General features: G+C 37.2%; 1 protein-coding gene across 1 annotated transcript; it reads right to left on the minus strand.

The window, feature by feature from the left end:
• Positions 1-5,918: 5,918 nt before the first annotated feature.
• LOC108982677 (probable receptor-like protein kinase At5g24010) lies at positions 5,919-8,743 on the minus strand. The gene has a single exon (XM_018954118.2). It carries the CDS (start codon positions 8,602-8,604, stop codon positions 6,118-6,120), a length of 2,487 nt encoding a protein of 828 aa, XP_018809663.1. The 5' UTR covers positions 8,605-8,743; the 3' UTR covers positions 5,919-6,117.
• Positions 8,744-13,122: the final 4,379 nt, after the last annotated feature.

Here is a 13,122-nt window from a genome sequence, read left to right on the forward strand (position 1 = left end):
TTTATATATTATAGTTAGTTTATTTTTTATTTATATATTATAGTGATTTTATTTTTTATTTATATATCACAGTGATTTTATTTTTTATTTATATATAATAGTGATAAATATTTTTTATTTATATATTATAGTTATTTTATTTTTTATTTATATATTATAGTGATTTTATTTTATTTATATTTAATAGTGATAAATATTATAGTGATTTTATTTTTTATTTATATGTAATAGTGATAAGTATAATAGTTATAAATATTATAGTAATTTTATTTTTTATTTATATATAATAGTGATAAATATTTTTTTATTTATATATTATAGTGATTTTATTATTTATTTATATATTATAGTGATTTTATTATTTATTTATATATTATAGTGATTTTATTTTATTTATATTTAATAGTGATAAATATTATAGTGATTTTATTTTTTATTTATATGTAATAGTGATAAGTATTATAGAATGTTTGTGAATAGTTATGAGTAGATATTGAAGTAGGTTTATGGGTCCCATTGAGAGTATTTTAAGTTGTTTGGCATGTGAAGTATTTTCAAAAGTACGAGAATACTTGAAAAGTGTTGAGGAATGTTTGGTAGCCAAACATAGCCTAAGACAATTTAGAAAGAGATATGATTGTTATTAGAGAAATAGGATTTAAAATGGAGGCAAAGAGCTAAAGTGAATTGGTACAAGCTAGGAGATAAAAACACCAAATTTTTTCATAGTTGTGCTAATCAAATGAGAAGAAAAACAAAATAACAACTATAAGGGATGATCAGAACAGATGCCACTCAAAGCATGAAGATGTGGATGGAGCTTTTAAAGAGTTTTCTGGAAGGTTATTCACATCCTCATCTCCTAGCAAACAGGAGATTGATGACTACTTAAAGAACTTGGAGGCTTGAGTGACATGGGAAATGAACGAAGCTCTTACAAAGCCTTTCACAAAACTGGAAATTGATGATGTCATAAAGCATATGGCACCTCTAAAGTCACCTGGTCCAGATGGTTTTGGAGCCTGCTTCTACCAAAGTCATTGGCACTTTATTGGAGATAAAGTCAATAGGGCTGTTATTTCTTGGTTAAATTGTAACTCTTTTGATTCCTTTGTCAATTTCACTTACATTGCCCTCATTCCAAAAGTTTCTAATCTCAGTTTAGTTAGTGAATATCGTCCAATTAGTCTTTGTAATGTGGCCTATAAAATTATGTCAAAAGTTTTGGCCAATAGACTAAAATCTGTTTTGGCTGTTATAATATCTGATAAAGTGATAAAAACTACATGATGAAGCTGCTTAAGTGAATGAATTGTTTAACAAAAAAAAATGAATTAAGCACTTAATTATGTATTGGTTTTTAATACTTGACTCTATGTAAAGTTATGATATTTTACACTTAAAAAGAGTTGTAATGCAGCTGGTCCATACCATAAATTAACATTCCAAAATTTTACCATTTTCATTGTTAACACTTTCCATTTTATGTAGGGTATTTTTGGAAGAGCCACACAAATGGGACGTGCAGCACCCAAATGCTAAAGCAGCTAGGGATTAGAAACAAAACAAAGAAGAGAAATGAAACATGGCTTCATAGCGTGGCCTCACAGCAAATCCACTCACGCGAGGTGCTGAGCTGAAGATGAAACGCACTGCAGGACCTGCTGGCTCAAAACGCACGATCGTGGCCTCACTGCGAGCTCGCATGCGGTGCTGGGCTGGAGAGGTGCTGAGCAAAACACACAGCAGCAGACGCACGACGTGGATCGTGCAAGCAGCTCGCACGCAGACCCATTCACGCACGGACAGCAGAAACGCACAGCAGCAAGACGTGAAATGCGGACGAAGTGGAACGCGAGTTGGGCGAGACGCAAAACGCTGGGCTGGATCAAAACGCAGGAGATGGAGGCGTGAAACGCGGACGCACGAACCTGGACCGCACGTCAAAACGCACGAAAATGGATGCGAAACGGCATGGTGTTGGGCTGAGATGAAACGCGTAGCTGAGAAAGCTTAGACGCAAAACAGAGAGTATAAAACGAAAAAGAATTTTCGTGCGCCGGCAGTTTTCGATTTTAATTTTATCAGTGTTTTTCTTCCGCACATTTTTTTCTTTTTCGGATCTTTTTCTTTCGATTTCATTTTCGTTCGGTTCTTCTTCTTCATTTTATTTTCCAGTTCTATTGACTGCTATTTCATTTTATTTTCCGCAAGTTTGTATGCTTTTGAGTTTCGGATTTCAGCACATTTGAGGGATACAGTATATTTTTATTCAGCAACTTTCCTTTGAAACAGTATTTGATGATGTTAGATTTTAATTTTCTTGAGCATTTTGTTAATCTAGAGATGATAGACTAGATTTTTAGCTTGGGATTCAATGAGTAACCCATGACTATTTGGGATTAGATTTACTTCAATATTTAGTACTTTTGATGATTAACTTGATGGATTATATCTCAATGTGCATCTAGAAAATATTAGAGTTCTTTGTTCTTGATTTAGATCAATTGTAGACGTAAAGGCACAATTGATACTTGAACAAGTAACATGACTTTAATGTTTTTCTTTCACTTTTCTATGATTGTTATATAATTTATCAAGTAGTTTTATTAAAATAAAATTGTGGTTCATTGCTATATTATTCGACTATGATTTCTAGGAATGAGAGAATGGTTGAGAGGAAATGAAAAGAGAAGTAAATCCATCACCAAATTAGTGGGCGAAAATTGCATCCCAAGTGTTTGTTTAATTGTTTCTTACTAGTTTAAGTCAACTTCCAAACGATTTCTTTAAATCTCTTTACTCTTAGCAATTTTAGAAAAATAGATTCTCTTTTATTTTCAGCTTTACTTATGCTTGAACGTCCCGACAATTTCACTCATAATTCATTCTACACTCCCTTAGTAAATAGCCACATTTAGGTGTCAATATTGTTAGTGGTTAAATTTAGAAATTTATTTCTCTTTGCTTATTATTTTAAACTTTCGTGTCACTCCAAACGGTAATATCTGGTCTTGTGAAAATGAAATGTTTGCTAAATTCTCATTGTCCCTGTGAATTCGATCTTAGGATTTACCCTTGTATTACTTTGACAGCTTCTACGCTTGGAAGTCGAAATTAAAAGCTGATCAATATCCCCCTAATCAAAGTGCCTTCATTTTTGGGAGATTAATTACTGACAACATCATGGTGGCTTACGAGTTGCTGCACTCAAGGAAAGCTAGGAAGAGAGGTAAACAAGTAAGTATGGCAATGAAACTTGATATGTCAAAGGTATATGACAGGATCAAATGGCCTTACTTAGAGGTTGTTTTGTATAAATTGGGTTTCTGTAAAAGATGGACTGAATTAATAATGATGTGTGTGTCCTCAGTATCATACTCAGTGCTGATAAATGGAACTCCAGGCTCTAAGTTTTACCCCTTAAGAGGTTTGAAATAGGGAGACCCTTTGTCTCCCTACCTCTTTATAGTATGTGCTGAGGGCTTATCTTCACTTCTTAATGCTTCTGATTTGAAAGGAGAGACAAGAGGGGTTAATGTGGCTATGAGAGGAATCAGAGTAAACCATTTATTGTTTGCTGATGATTGTGTCTTACTTGGTAGAGCATTAGTAGAAGAATGGAAGAAGCTGCAAGCTATGTTACTGACATATGAGAAAGCCTCGGGTCAGGTGCTGAACAAAGAAAATTTTGCCTTTTACTTTAGTTCAAATACTAGCTCTAGAGAGAAAGATATAATAAGAGCAGAAGGTGGGGTTGTGATGGTTTGTAGCTATGAAAAGTATTTAGGGCTGCCCTCAGTGGTTGGAAGATCAAAATACTTAACTTTCAGAGGCATCAAAGAAAGAGTATGGAAGATTCGAAGAAGATCAATAGTTGGAAAAACTCATTTTTGTCAGCAGCAGGAAAGGAAATACTCATCAAAGCAATCCTACAAACTGTGCCTACATATACGATGAGTGTATTTCAGCTCCCAAAAAAGTTGTGCAATGAGCTGAATGCATTGTTTGCAAAATTTTGGTGGTGTAATTAGCACAAGGAAAAGGGTATACATTGGAGCATTGGGCAGTCTTTGGGAAAACAAAAAGGAAAGGGTGGGTTGGGGTTTAGAGATGTGGAATGTTCTAACAAAACTTTGCTAGCCAAGCAGGGCTGGAGGTTTCTACATAACCCCACTAGTTTAGCAGCCATCATTTATAAACATAAATATTTTAAAGGGACTTCTCTGCTAAAGGCTAAGTTGGGTTCCAATCCTTTATTAATATGGAGGAGTGTGTGGATGGCATTAGGTTTGATAAAAGAGGTTGAGGTGGAGGTTGCAAAATGGTAAAAATATAAACATATAGGGGCAAAAATGGTTGTCTTCACCTATTTCTTACTATGTACAACCACCAGTACTGTTGATTGTAGATAGGGATGCAAAAGTTGAAGTGTTGTTATAGCAGAATAGAGGGGAGTGGAATGAGGAACTTGTCAGAAGCTTGTTTAGCAGAAAAGAGGCAGAACAAATTTTAAGCATACCTCTGAGCAAAATGAATATAGAAGATAAAATGGTATGGGGGACTTCAAAGAAGGGTATATTTTCTGTAAGAAGTGCTTACTACCTGGAGCTAGAGAGGAAAAGTGCCACCAGAGGAGAAACATCAAGAAGAAATGAAGTAGACAATAGATGGAAGGGCATATGAGAATTGAATATACTAGAAAATGTGAAATTGTTTTTATGGAAGGCAGGGAATCACTCCCTACCCACAAAGAAGAAATTATACTCGAAGAAGCTAGTGTAAAATGCACTCTGTCCAATCTGTAAACAGGAAAATGAAGATGTTATGCATGTTCTCTGGAAGTGCATTGCTAAAAATGATTTATGGCATGAGTCAATGATTAAAACTCAAAAATGGTGCACTGATGAAGATGATTTACTGGAACTTTGGGGAAAATTGATGATCAAAATGTCAAAAGCTGAACTAGGAGAAACATCAACTGTGATGAGGGGTCTGTGGACAAGAAGAAACCAACTTTTTTTTTAGGACAATTTTAAAAAACTGGGGCAAGTTGTAAGCATTGCAAGGGAAGAGGTGAAAGAGTTTCAAAGAGCTCAGAGCCTAATAAGCAGGAAACAACCTAATGCAGTTGCTGTGAGGCAAGTGGAATGGAAGAAATCGAGGGAAAATTATGTGAAAGCCAATTGGGATGTTGCTTTGGATCAAAAGGAGAAAAAGATGGGAATTGGAATAGTTAAAAGGGATGAGAAGGGGGAAATATTAGCAGTTGTTTGTGGTCAAATACAACATGTACAACAAGCGGCAACAGCAGAGAGTCTAGCCCTCTAGAGAGCTTTGGGGATCTGTAACGACCTTAATTCCTGTAGTGTAGGGTTTGGAGGTGATGCTCAGGTTGTTATCAAGGCCATTAATGAAGAAAGCATTTTTTGCTACTATGTGTGCTACCTCACTTCTATGTATAAATTGCACTTTCCAATCTGTCATATTCTTGATCATCTTATTTGCATCTTCTACCACCATCCCATAGTCTGAATTATATGCTGAGTTTTGTATTTGAATTGTTGTGGTAAGGAATCAAGGATACAAGTGACTTCAAGCACGAAGTAATGATCAACCATAACACAGATCATAGATGGCTACATTTGGTCTTTCTTGTATATATTTCTCTATGATGCCACATGTGTCTCAAATTGCATTAGGACTACTGATCTTGATCCTCAAGTCCTAAGTTAATCCTACTTGATTAAAAATGTATAGGATTACTCCTAGGTAACATTAGATTGGAGAGTTTCCAACTTGCATCACCATCCTTGTGATGGCTCTATTTGCAACAGTTTCTGTTGTATCTATTTAGCAGAACACACAATATGGAGTACTTTGTGACATCAACTTGAACTAAATGAAAAAATCATCTATAACTGTCTAAGGATCCCATTTTATTCCCTAAGATAATCAAAATAAGAAATTCAATCTAAAAGAAAAATGAGAGCGAATAAATAGTTAAAAATGAAAATATTACATTAATACCTCTAATTTCACTGGAAGTTTGAAGATACAAATCTTCAATCTTGAGATTACTTATACTGTAGATATATTAGTTGTAGGACTCTAAAGCTATCTGCCATCATTAGTCATCAACTGGGAAAATACGTCAGTTGTAGATATGTCTGAGTTATGATTACCACGTTCTCCATCTGCTCTTATGTTACTGGATGGGATTTGGGGAACGATTCCAAATGTTGGGGAATTAGGCCCATCAACACTGCTGCCTTCACTAGGTTCTCTTTGTTGTGCAGTTTCCTGAAGCTGAAGTGCATATTCCAGATTCCATAACACGTCACCCATGGTTGGCCTATCAACACCATAGTCTGCCAAACATTTCTCTGCTGTTTCTACAAATTTCTTCAAAGAGCTCGGTTTTATCTGTCCAGCAAGATGAGGATCAATAATTTGCTCGAGCATGCCCTTCTTCTGCCATTGCATTGCCCATTCAGCTAAATTCACTTGTTCCCTAGCAAGCAATGGATCAACAGCAGGTCTAGCACAAAGAACTTCAAAAAGCACAACCCCAAATGAATAAACATCTGACTTATCTGTAAGCTGCTGCCTCCGGAAATACTCAGGATCAAGATATCCAAAACTACCCTTTACACCTGTACTTACATGGGTTTCGTTGAGACATGGGCCAGATCTTGAAAGACCAAAATCAGCAACCTTGGCCACATAATTCTCATCAAGCAATATGTTGGTCGATTTAATGTCACGATGGATAATTCCTTGGGCTGAACCTGTATGAAGGTAGTGAAGACCTCGAGCTGAGCCAATGCATATTTCAAGCCGCTGCTTCCAAGACAGAGGTGGAAACCCTGAACTGTACAAATGCTTTTTCAATGGCCCCTTCTCCATATATTCATACACTAGTATCATTTCTGATTGTTCTTCACAATACCCAACAAGAGAAACAAGATGTCGGTGGCGAATTTTTGACAGAACTGTTATTTCAGTCTGGAATTCTGGAAGGCCCTGCCTGGATCCTGGTACACCTCTCTTCACGGCGACCTTTGTATTGTCTCGAAGAACCCCCTTGTAAACCATGCCAAATCCACCAGAGCCTATAATCAGACTTTTGTCAAAATTGTTAGTTGCAAATTGTAGATCAGCAAAAGGGATTCTCATGGCTAAGTATCCATTTGGGCCAGGAGATACATAGGCTGTTCCTTCAGACATTCTACTGTGAGAACTGCCTCCATTTACACGTAACGGTGTCCACCCCACACTTTCTGCAGGTCTTGGTTTTGGTTTCTTCTTCCAGCATTTCATAACAAGCAGTAGTGCAAGCAATATCAAACATAAACCAACAAAGCCAACAACCAAACCCACGATAATCCAGATATTCTTCTCCTTAGTACTACTTTCGGAATTCTCATGACCTAAAATCTTCATAATCTCTGCCCCATTCAGAATTGCGTTCATTGCCGAAGTGCTGCTGAGAATCGAAGGACCTACACTTACTTGCACAACCGTAGAATCACCCGAATCCACAATGACATCAAAATAGACTGGAGATGCAAGCGCATGGTACACAGTCGATAAATCAAGATCCTCACATGCAAGGTAACCATTGATATAAACATTGAAGTACAGCAAGTTAAGCCCCCGACTAACAATATCACAGAAGTGCAATCGAACCAAGTATCGAGCACAATCCGAACCCACTGGAAAATTCCAAGTGATATTAAACCTTGCATTAAAATTCGGGTTTTCCCTGTTCATTTCTTGAGCAGTCATATACACACTGTCTGGAGCAATATCTCGACTCGCACCTCCAGTTTGATAATTTGGCGGGTGGGTAGTGTTCACACGCCTTGCCGCAGATTTCAGAACAAGATAATCGTCATCAGGAATCCAAGTCCTCCAAAGGGTATCATTAAAAGGAGTAACTTTTGGACCTCCGACGTTAATCCTAGTAACTGTCTCTAAGACCCGTGATGAAAGATTCTTGTACACTTTACTTCCATCAGCACTAAGTAACTTCACTCCCTCATCGACTATAAAGTCCCTAGGAGCCGAAAAAAGTTCGATTGCATTAACGAACCCGAAACCCGATTCATTACCAGGTGTAAACACAATTTCCACCGCAGTTCTATCTATTTTTAAGATATACTCTCTCAGGACAGTGTCGGTGTTATTCAAATGCAAACCTCCAAGAATCAAATTCCCATTAACCAGAACACTAAAATTTGCTGTAGTTAAATCAAAGCCTTGAGATACAAAGGGCGAGAAATGGAAACGTACCAAGTGAGTCCCATTTTTCTTGATGTTGAATCTGTAGCCAGAACTTCTGGTGAAAACCCTGGCTGTATGGTACAAAGTAGAGGAATTTGGTGATGGTACTTGGTTCTTGAGCGAAATGGACCGGTCTGCAGAGAGAAAATCCGAACCGGGTTTCGTTGAATCTGTGAGAAAGAGACGGCTGTAGATAGAAGTGTTGCTAGGCGAACCACAGTTGAGGAGGTAGTTGTCTGATGGAGTAAAAGAGCTTGAGAAGGAGACGAGAGATGCGATAATCAGAGGGAGGAAGCGAATGAATTTGGTCACCATGTTGACAAAGATCTTTTGGGGGTTCCTGAAGAGGTTTATAAATTTGGGTCTCCTGGAAGGGAGAGTATGTGTAGTGTGGACATTTAGTTGAGTGGAAGTGGGCGAGACAGTACTAGCTGGTCCCCCCCCGGCCTCCCACATGCTAGAAAATCATTGCAGGATCAGCACTACTCTCGTATTTGGCACTTCATAGTGGCGGTGGGCCAAATTTCCCAAAAAGTTTTGCTGTTGGTGGGCCAAATTTGTTGAAATTTTTTTCTCCGGTTGGTGGGTGGGCGTCATTTTTGCGAGACTTTGAAAGTTGAAATAGATGACATGACACCTATACAGGACGAAATCGCTTCGCCAACCTCGTGGATCGTCTGCAAATAGTTCGAGTTCGACTCTGACTTTGTATTCGGCTTCCTTTTATAACTGCGAATCATGATATAGAGCGTTAGTTTCATACTACTTCCTTTTCTTTTACCGTGCGCTCACTATTTATCATGAAGAAAATCGAGTTTGGCTCTGTATTCGGCTCTGTTATCGGGTATCGAGTAAATGGAGAATTATATGGTTCTTTCTGGGAATTTCAAACTGAGACTCTAGCTAATACTGGAATGGTTTCAGGTGGTCGAACTCGAACCAAGAGGTGGAAATGGAGCATATATATGAATCATAATTCCTTAATAAGTCCCAAATGTTCCTCAATGGGTCCTCCCTCGACACGTCAGTATATCGGCTAAGGGAAAAAACAAGGACACGAAGGAGACGAGGTTAAAAAACCTATCAACGTGATGGGGGATTCCACACTCAAACCTGGGGTTACATCTCTGCCTCACTGAGTGTCAAACTATCCTCCATTAATGGCTTTTAATCCTCGCCCACCTTTCTCCGCCACCTCTAATCCCGCACCCCAACCTCTCACCCCCTTTTATCCCGCCGTAGTAGGCTCACGACGCTCTGTTCCATCAACCGTCAAAGGATTAGACATCTCTCACCATTCATCTTACCCAATAATCGAAATTCGACTCGACGACCTGAGAAGTTAATTAGGTCACAACTGAGGTATCCTATCATATCTCCGGAAGACCACTGGGGCACATGGCCTGCTCTCTCCTTGCCACTGGTGCTTTTGGTCTCTGGTACGCACTCTCATTTCATACTTAGCATGTTCAATAATTCTGGTGCTTTTGGTCAAGCGTCAAGGAAACGTTCAAGGATCAAATTTACGTTTGGAAATTACTGGTTTCAGTGAATATCGAAAACACAGTCCAAAGATTGTCTCTTTTGTGGGCAAATTTGAGTAGCACTTTGTAAAAATATGCTTTTTCTAGAGTGTTGTTTGTTTTTTCCCGTCGTTAAATCAATAATGAAAATGATTTTTTTTTTTTAATTTTCCACACCAAATTTGGCACTCATAATTAATTTTCTCCTTTCTTACTACTATAAATAGAATTTTGTCTCTTTTTTTATCCAAAAAATAGCTTACACCCCATATTTTATTACTAAAGATTTTTTATTTTATTAGATTCTGTATAGCCAATTTCTTGGTGACTAATTTGGGTAAAGGATATGTAATATGTTTTGGGGATGTAAGGTCAGAGAAGACCAAGATTGGGAGCATGGTGAGTGCTGCCTTGGTAAGCACTTTAATTGGCCTTGCAGCAAGTAATATTGGCATTATTCCTCATGAAGCACCGGCGTATTCGATTGTGTTGGAGTGATACAGTCCACTGGGACATTGCTTTTGGCTTTCTTGATTGGATCAGGTATTGTACTAAAAATTTAAATAACAGCCTTCATGCTGCTAAGACTATTTCCATTTATTTTCTTTTTCAGCTTTTTAATGTTAACAAATAGGCCCGAAAGAGGAAATAGCAGAATATTTTGTGGTCTTTAACCTTTTTCGGCTTTTCTATCGCAAATTATTCTTCTCTGTAAAGAGGAAATAGTAGAAAAGCCTCTCAAGAGCAAATTTTTCTACTTTCTGCTTTATTTTATGAGAGCAGGTTATTCTTCTTCAGGCGAGTAGCAGAGCAAATTTTACCTCCGCCTTTAAGACCTCTCTCTCTCTTTCTTCTTCCAATTCTACCTTCCAGTGTTTGGTTTTCTTTTTTGGTTTTTCTCCTTGAGAAACTGCGAGAAAATTAAGGAGGCAGCTGAGCAGGAATATAGCTTTATTTGATTATCTTATTTGGACTAGTTCTGTGTTTTTTGGCCTAGGAATTTTTAATAGATCCATCTGTTGGGTAAGTTTTTTTTTATTTTTTTTTTATTTTCTCTTTATTTCTGCACCGTTTTTGATTGATCGGTCGGTCACAAGATTGGGTACTTCTGATTGTCATGTTTTTGGGTTTATTGTAAAGCAAACTTTCAAGTTTTTTTTTTTTGTTTTAATGCTATTTTAACTCCAAACCCATATATTGGTTGAGTGTGAAATCTGTTTTTTTTTTTCTTGCTTTTAATTCTGGTCTTAATATGTTTTTGGATTTTTCAAATCATTCTGATGCAAAAAGGAGAGGGAGTGAAATCGTAAAGAGAGATGGAGATGAAAAGGGAAGGATTATAACCGATGAAATTTCGAGGGAGGGAGAGAGAGAGAGAGAGAGGGAATCTTCCCAAGAGAGACTTTGGGGGGTAACGATCCTGAGGAGGGGAAAATGAAACGATGTATTTAAACAAGAATAAAAAAGCAAACGGATGAAAAATATATTTGACGTGAGCACGATGGTTGCATCAGGCAGTTGCAACCAGCATTTTTCAAAATCAAAAGGCGTACTTTTGATTTGAGTACCCTCAATGTTGAGGGTAAACAATATTTCATACACATGGATGAGCAACAAAACCAATAGCATACAACAAACGGGTTTCGTTTGTGACAGAATGCTAATCGGGCAAGAAAAAAGGAATGTTAATTACCAAGCCTAAAAGGTGATTAAAAAAAGGACTTTCTGAGTAAGGATTCTTTACGACAACCACAAGAGTCAGGAGAAGGGAGGTTGGAAGGGCGAGCAGTACACACTTGTAGATGCGAAACAAGAACGGTTATGAGAGATTAGTTGCGGTGCTGAGTTCTCGATGGTGTTAGGGAGAGGCATCGTGTGTGGTTGTGGAACTAGAAATTTGGATACAAGACACTCGGAGTGAGTTATGAGTATAGGATGGCGGCATATGTGATTTTGAAAGAGTAGGAAGGGGATAGGGTGATAGTCGAGAGATCTCGAATTGGCTGCCATTGAAATTTGAAAATTCATACATGAATGATTTCTCTGATTCTTGTGTTCAAATTCAAGTTGGTTTTTCTTTATTGAACATTTGAACAATTCTTTTATTTTGATATGAACATTATTTTTTTATAAAAACTAAAATAAATTTTGAAATTGGTTCACAAATCACGAGGATTGAATATTACTAATTTTGGTTACTAGTAATAGATTGACCCCGTTTGGATTGAGAAATTATCTCAATTCATTTCATTTTATTTTTTTATTACAATTTTTATAAATTTGCACATAAAATGTAATAAACAACATATTTTATTCGACTTTTAACTTTTATCTAAAATCATCTCATCTTATTTCATTATCCAAACAGCTGCTTAGTCTTCAGATAATCTTTGATAAATTCTCATGTATTCATATTATCTTTAAAAAAAATTCTTTATGTATGCATATAATTAACAACTTGATATTTTACCAAAAGTTAAAAGTTAGTATTAAATAGAGTTGTTTATCTTAATTTAATAGTTGCATACTGACCCTACCCAAAAAAAAAAAAAAAGGAAATAGAAGCCAGGATCACTCATCAAAGTTGGCCAGGTCAAAGTCAGAAAGGAAAATGCTATCCACCGCGCTCAGATGTCCCGCTCTCACTTCCCGCTTGACGTGGAATGTCACATTGTAAGTGTTTAAAAATTAAAAAATAAAGCCTTTGCCATCAGCAAGGAAAAGCCATCCCAACTTGCCGCCTCCATCTCCATTTCGTAAAGCCTTCAACAAGAGAAACCCATCCCGTGAAGCCGCCTCCATCTCTATTTCGCCCTCAACCTTCTTCATCTTCAAGTAAATTAAACCCATCAACAAGAGAAACCCACCCCACCAAGAGAAACCCATCCAGAAACCAGTTTGTCTTCAAGTCAAAGAAACTCATCCCACCAAAGAGAAATAGGTTTGTCTTCAATCATTTGACAGCAAATCTTTAGCAAAATTTCGGTACAAAGAAACCCATCCCATTTAGTAGAATCTGACCCTTGTATTTTTAATAAGTTTGTTCAATGTCAATTTGAATCTCCTATCGAAATTGGACTAATCCTTGTATGGATTATTCAAATTCTTAACTCTCAACACCTTCGCCCCATCTTCCTGTTCCCTATATCACAGAACACAACCGGTTGCTTCATCTTGCAACAACCTTTTTCATGTGATTGGTATTGGTACAGAACACAGATCTATCGAAAATAATTTGCAATCCAAATTTGTTTTGATTGAAATGTACCTCTCAGATTGGAGGTCGAATGGAGGAGAGTCGGAAGACAAC

The sequence above is a fragment of the Juglans regia genome, chromosome 13, assembly GCF_001411555.2.
Source record: "Juglans regia cultivar Chandler chromosome 13, Walnut 2.0, whole genome shotgun sequence".
NCBI classification, from domain to species: domain Eukaryota; kingdom Viridiplantae; phylum Streptophyta; class Magnoliopsida; order Fagales; family Juglandaceae; genus Juglans; species Juglans regia.

What these genes read in the sequence shown, in the direction of transcription:
- LOC108982677 (XM_018954118.2), bottom strand. Translation starts at nt 8,604, where the DNA reads ATGGTGACCAAATTCATTCGCTTCCTCCCTCTGATTATCGCATCTCTC.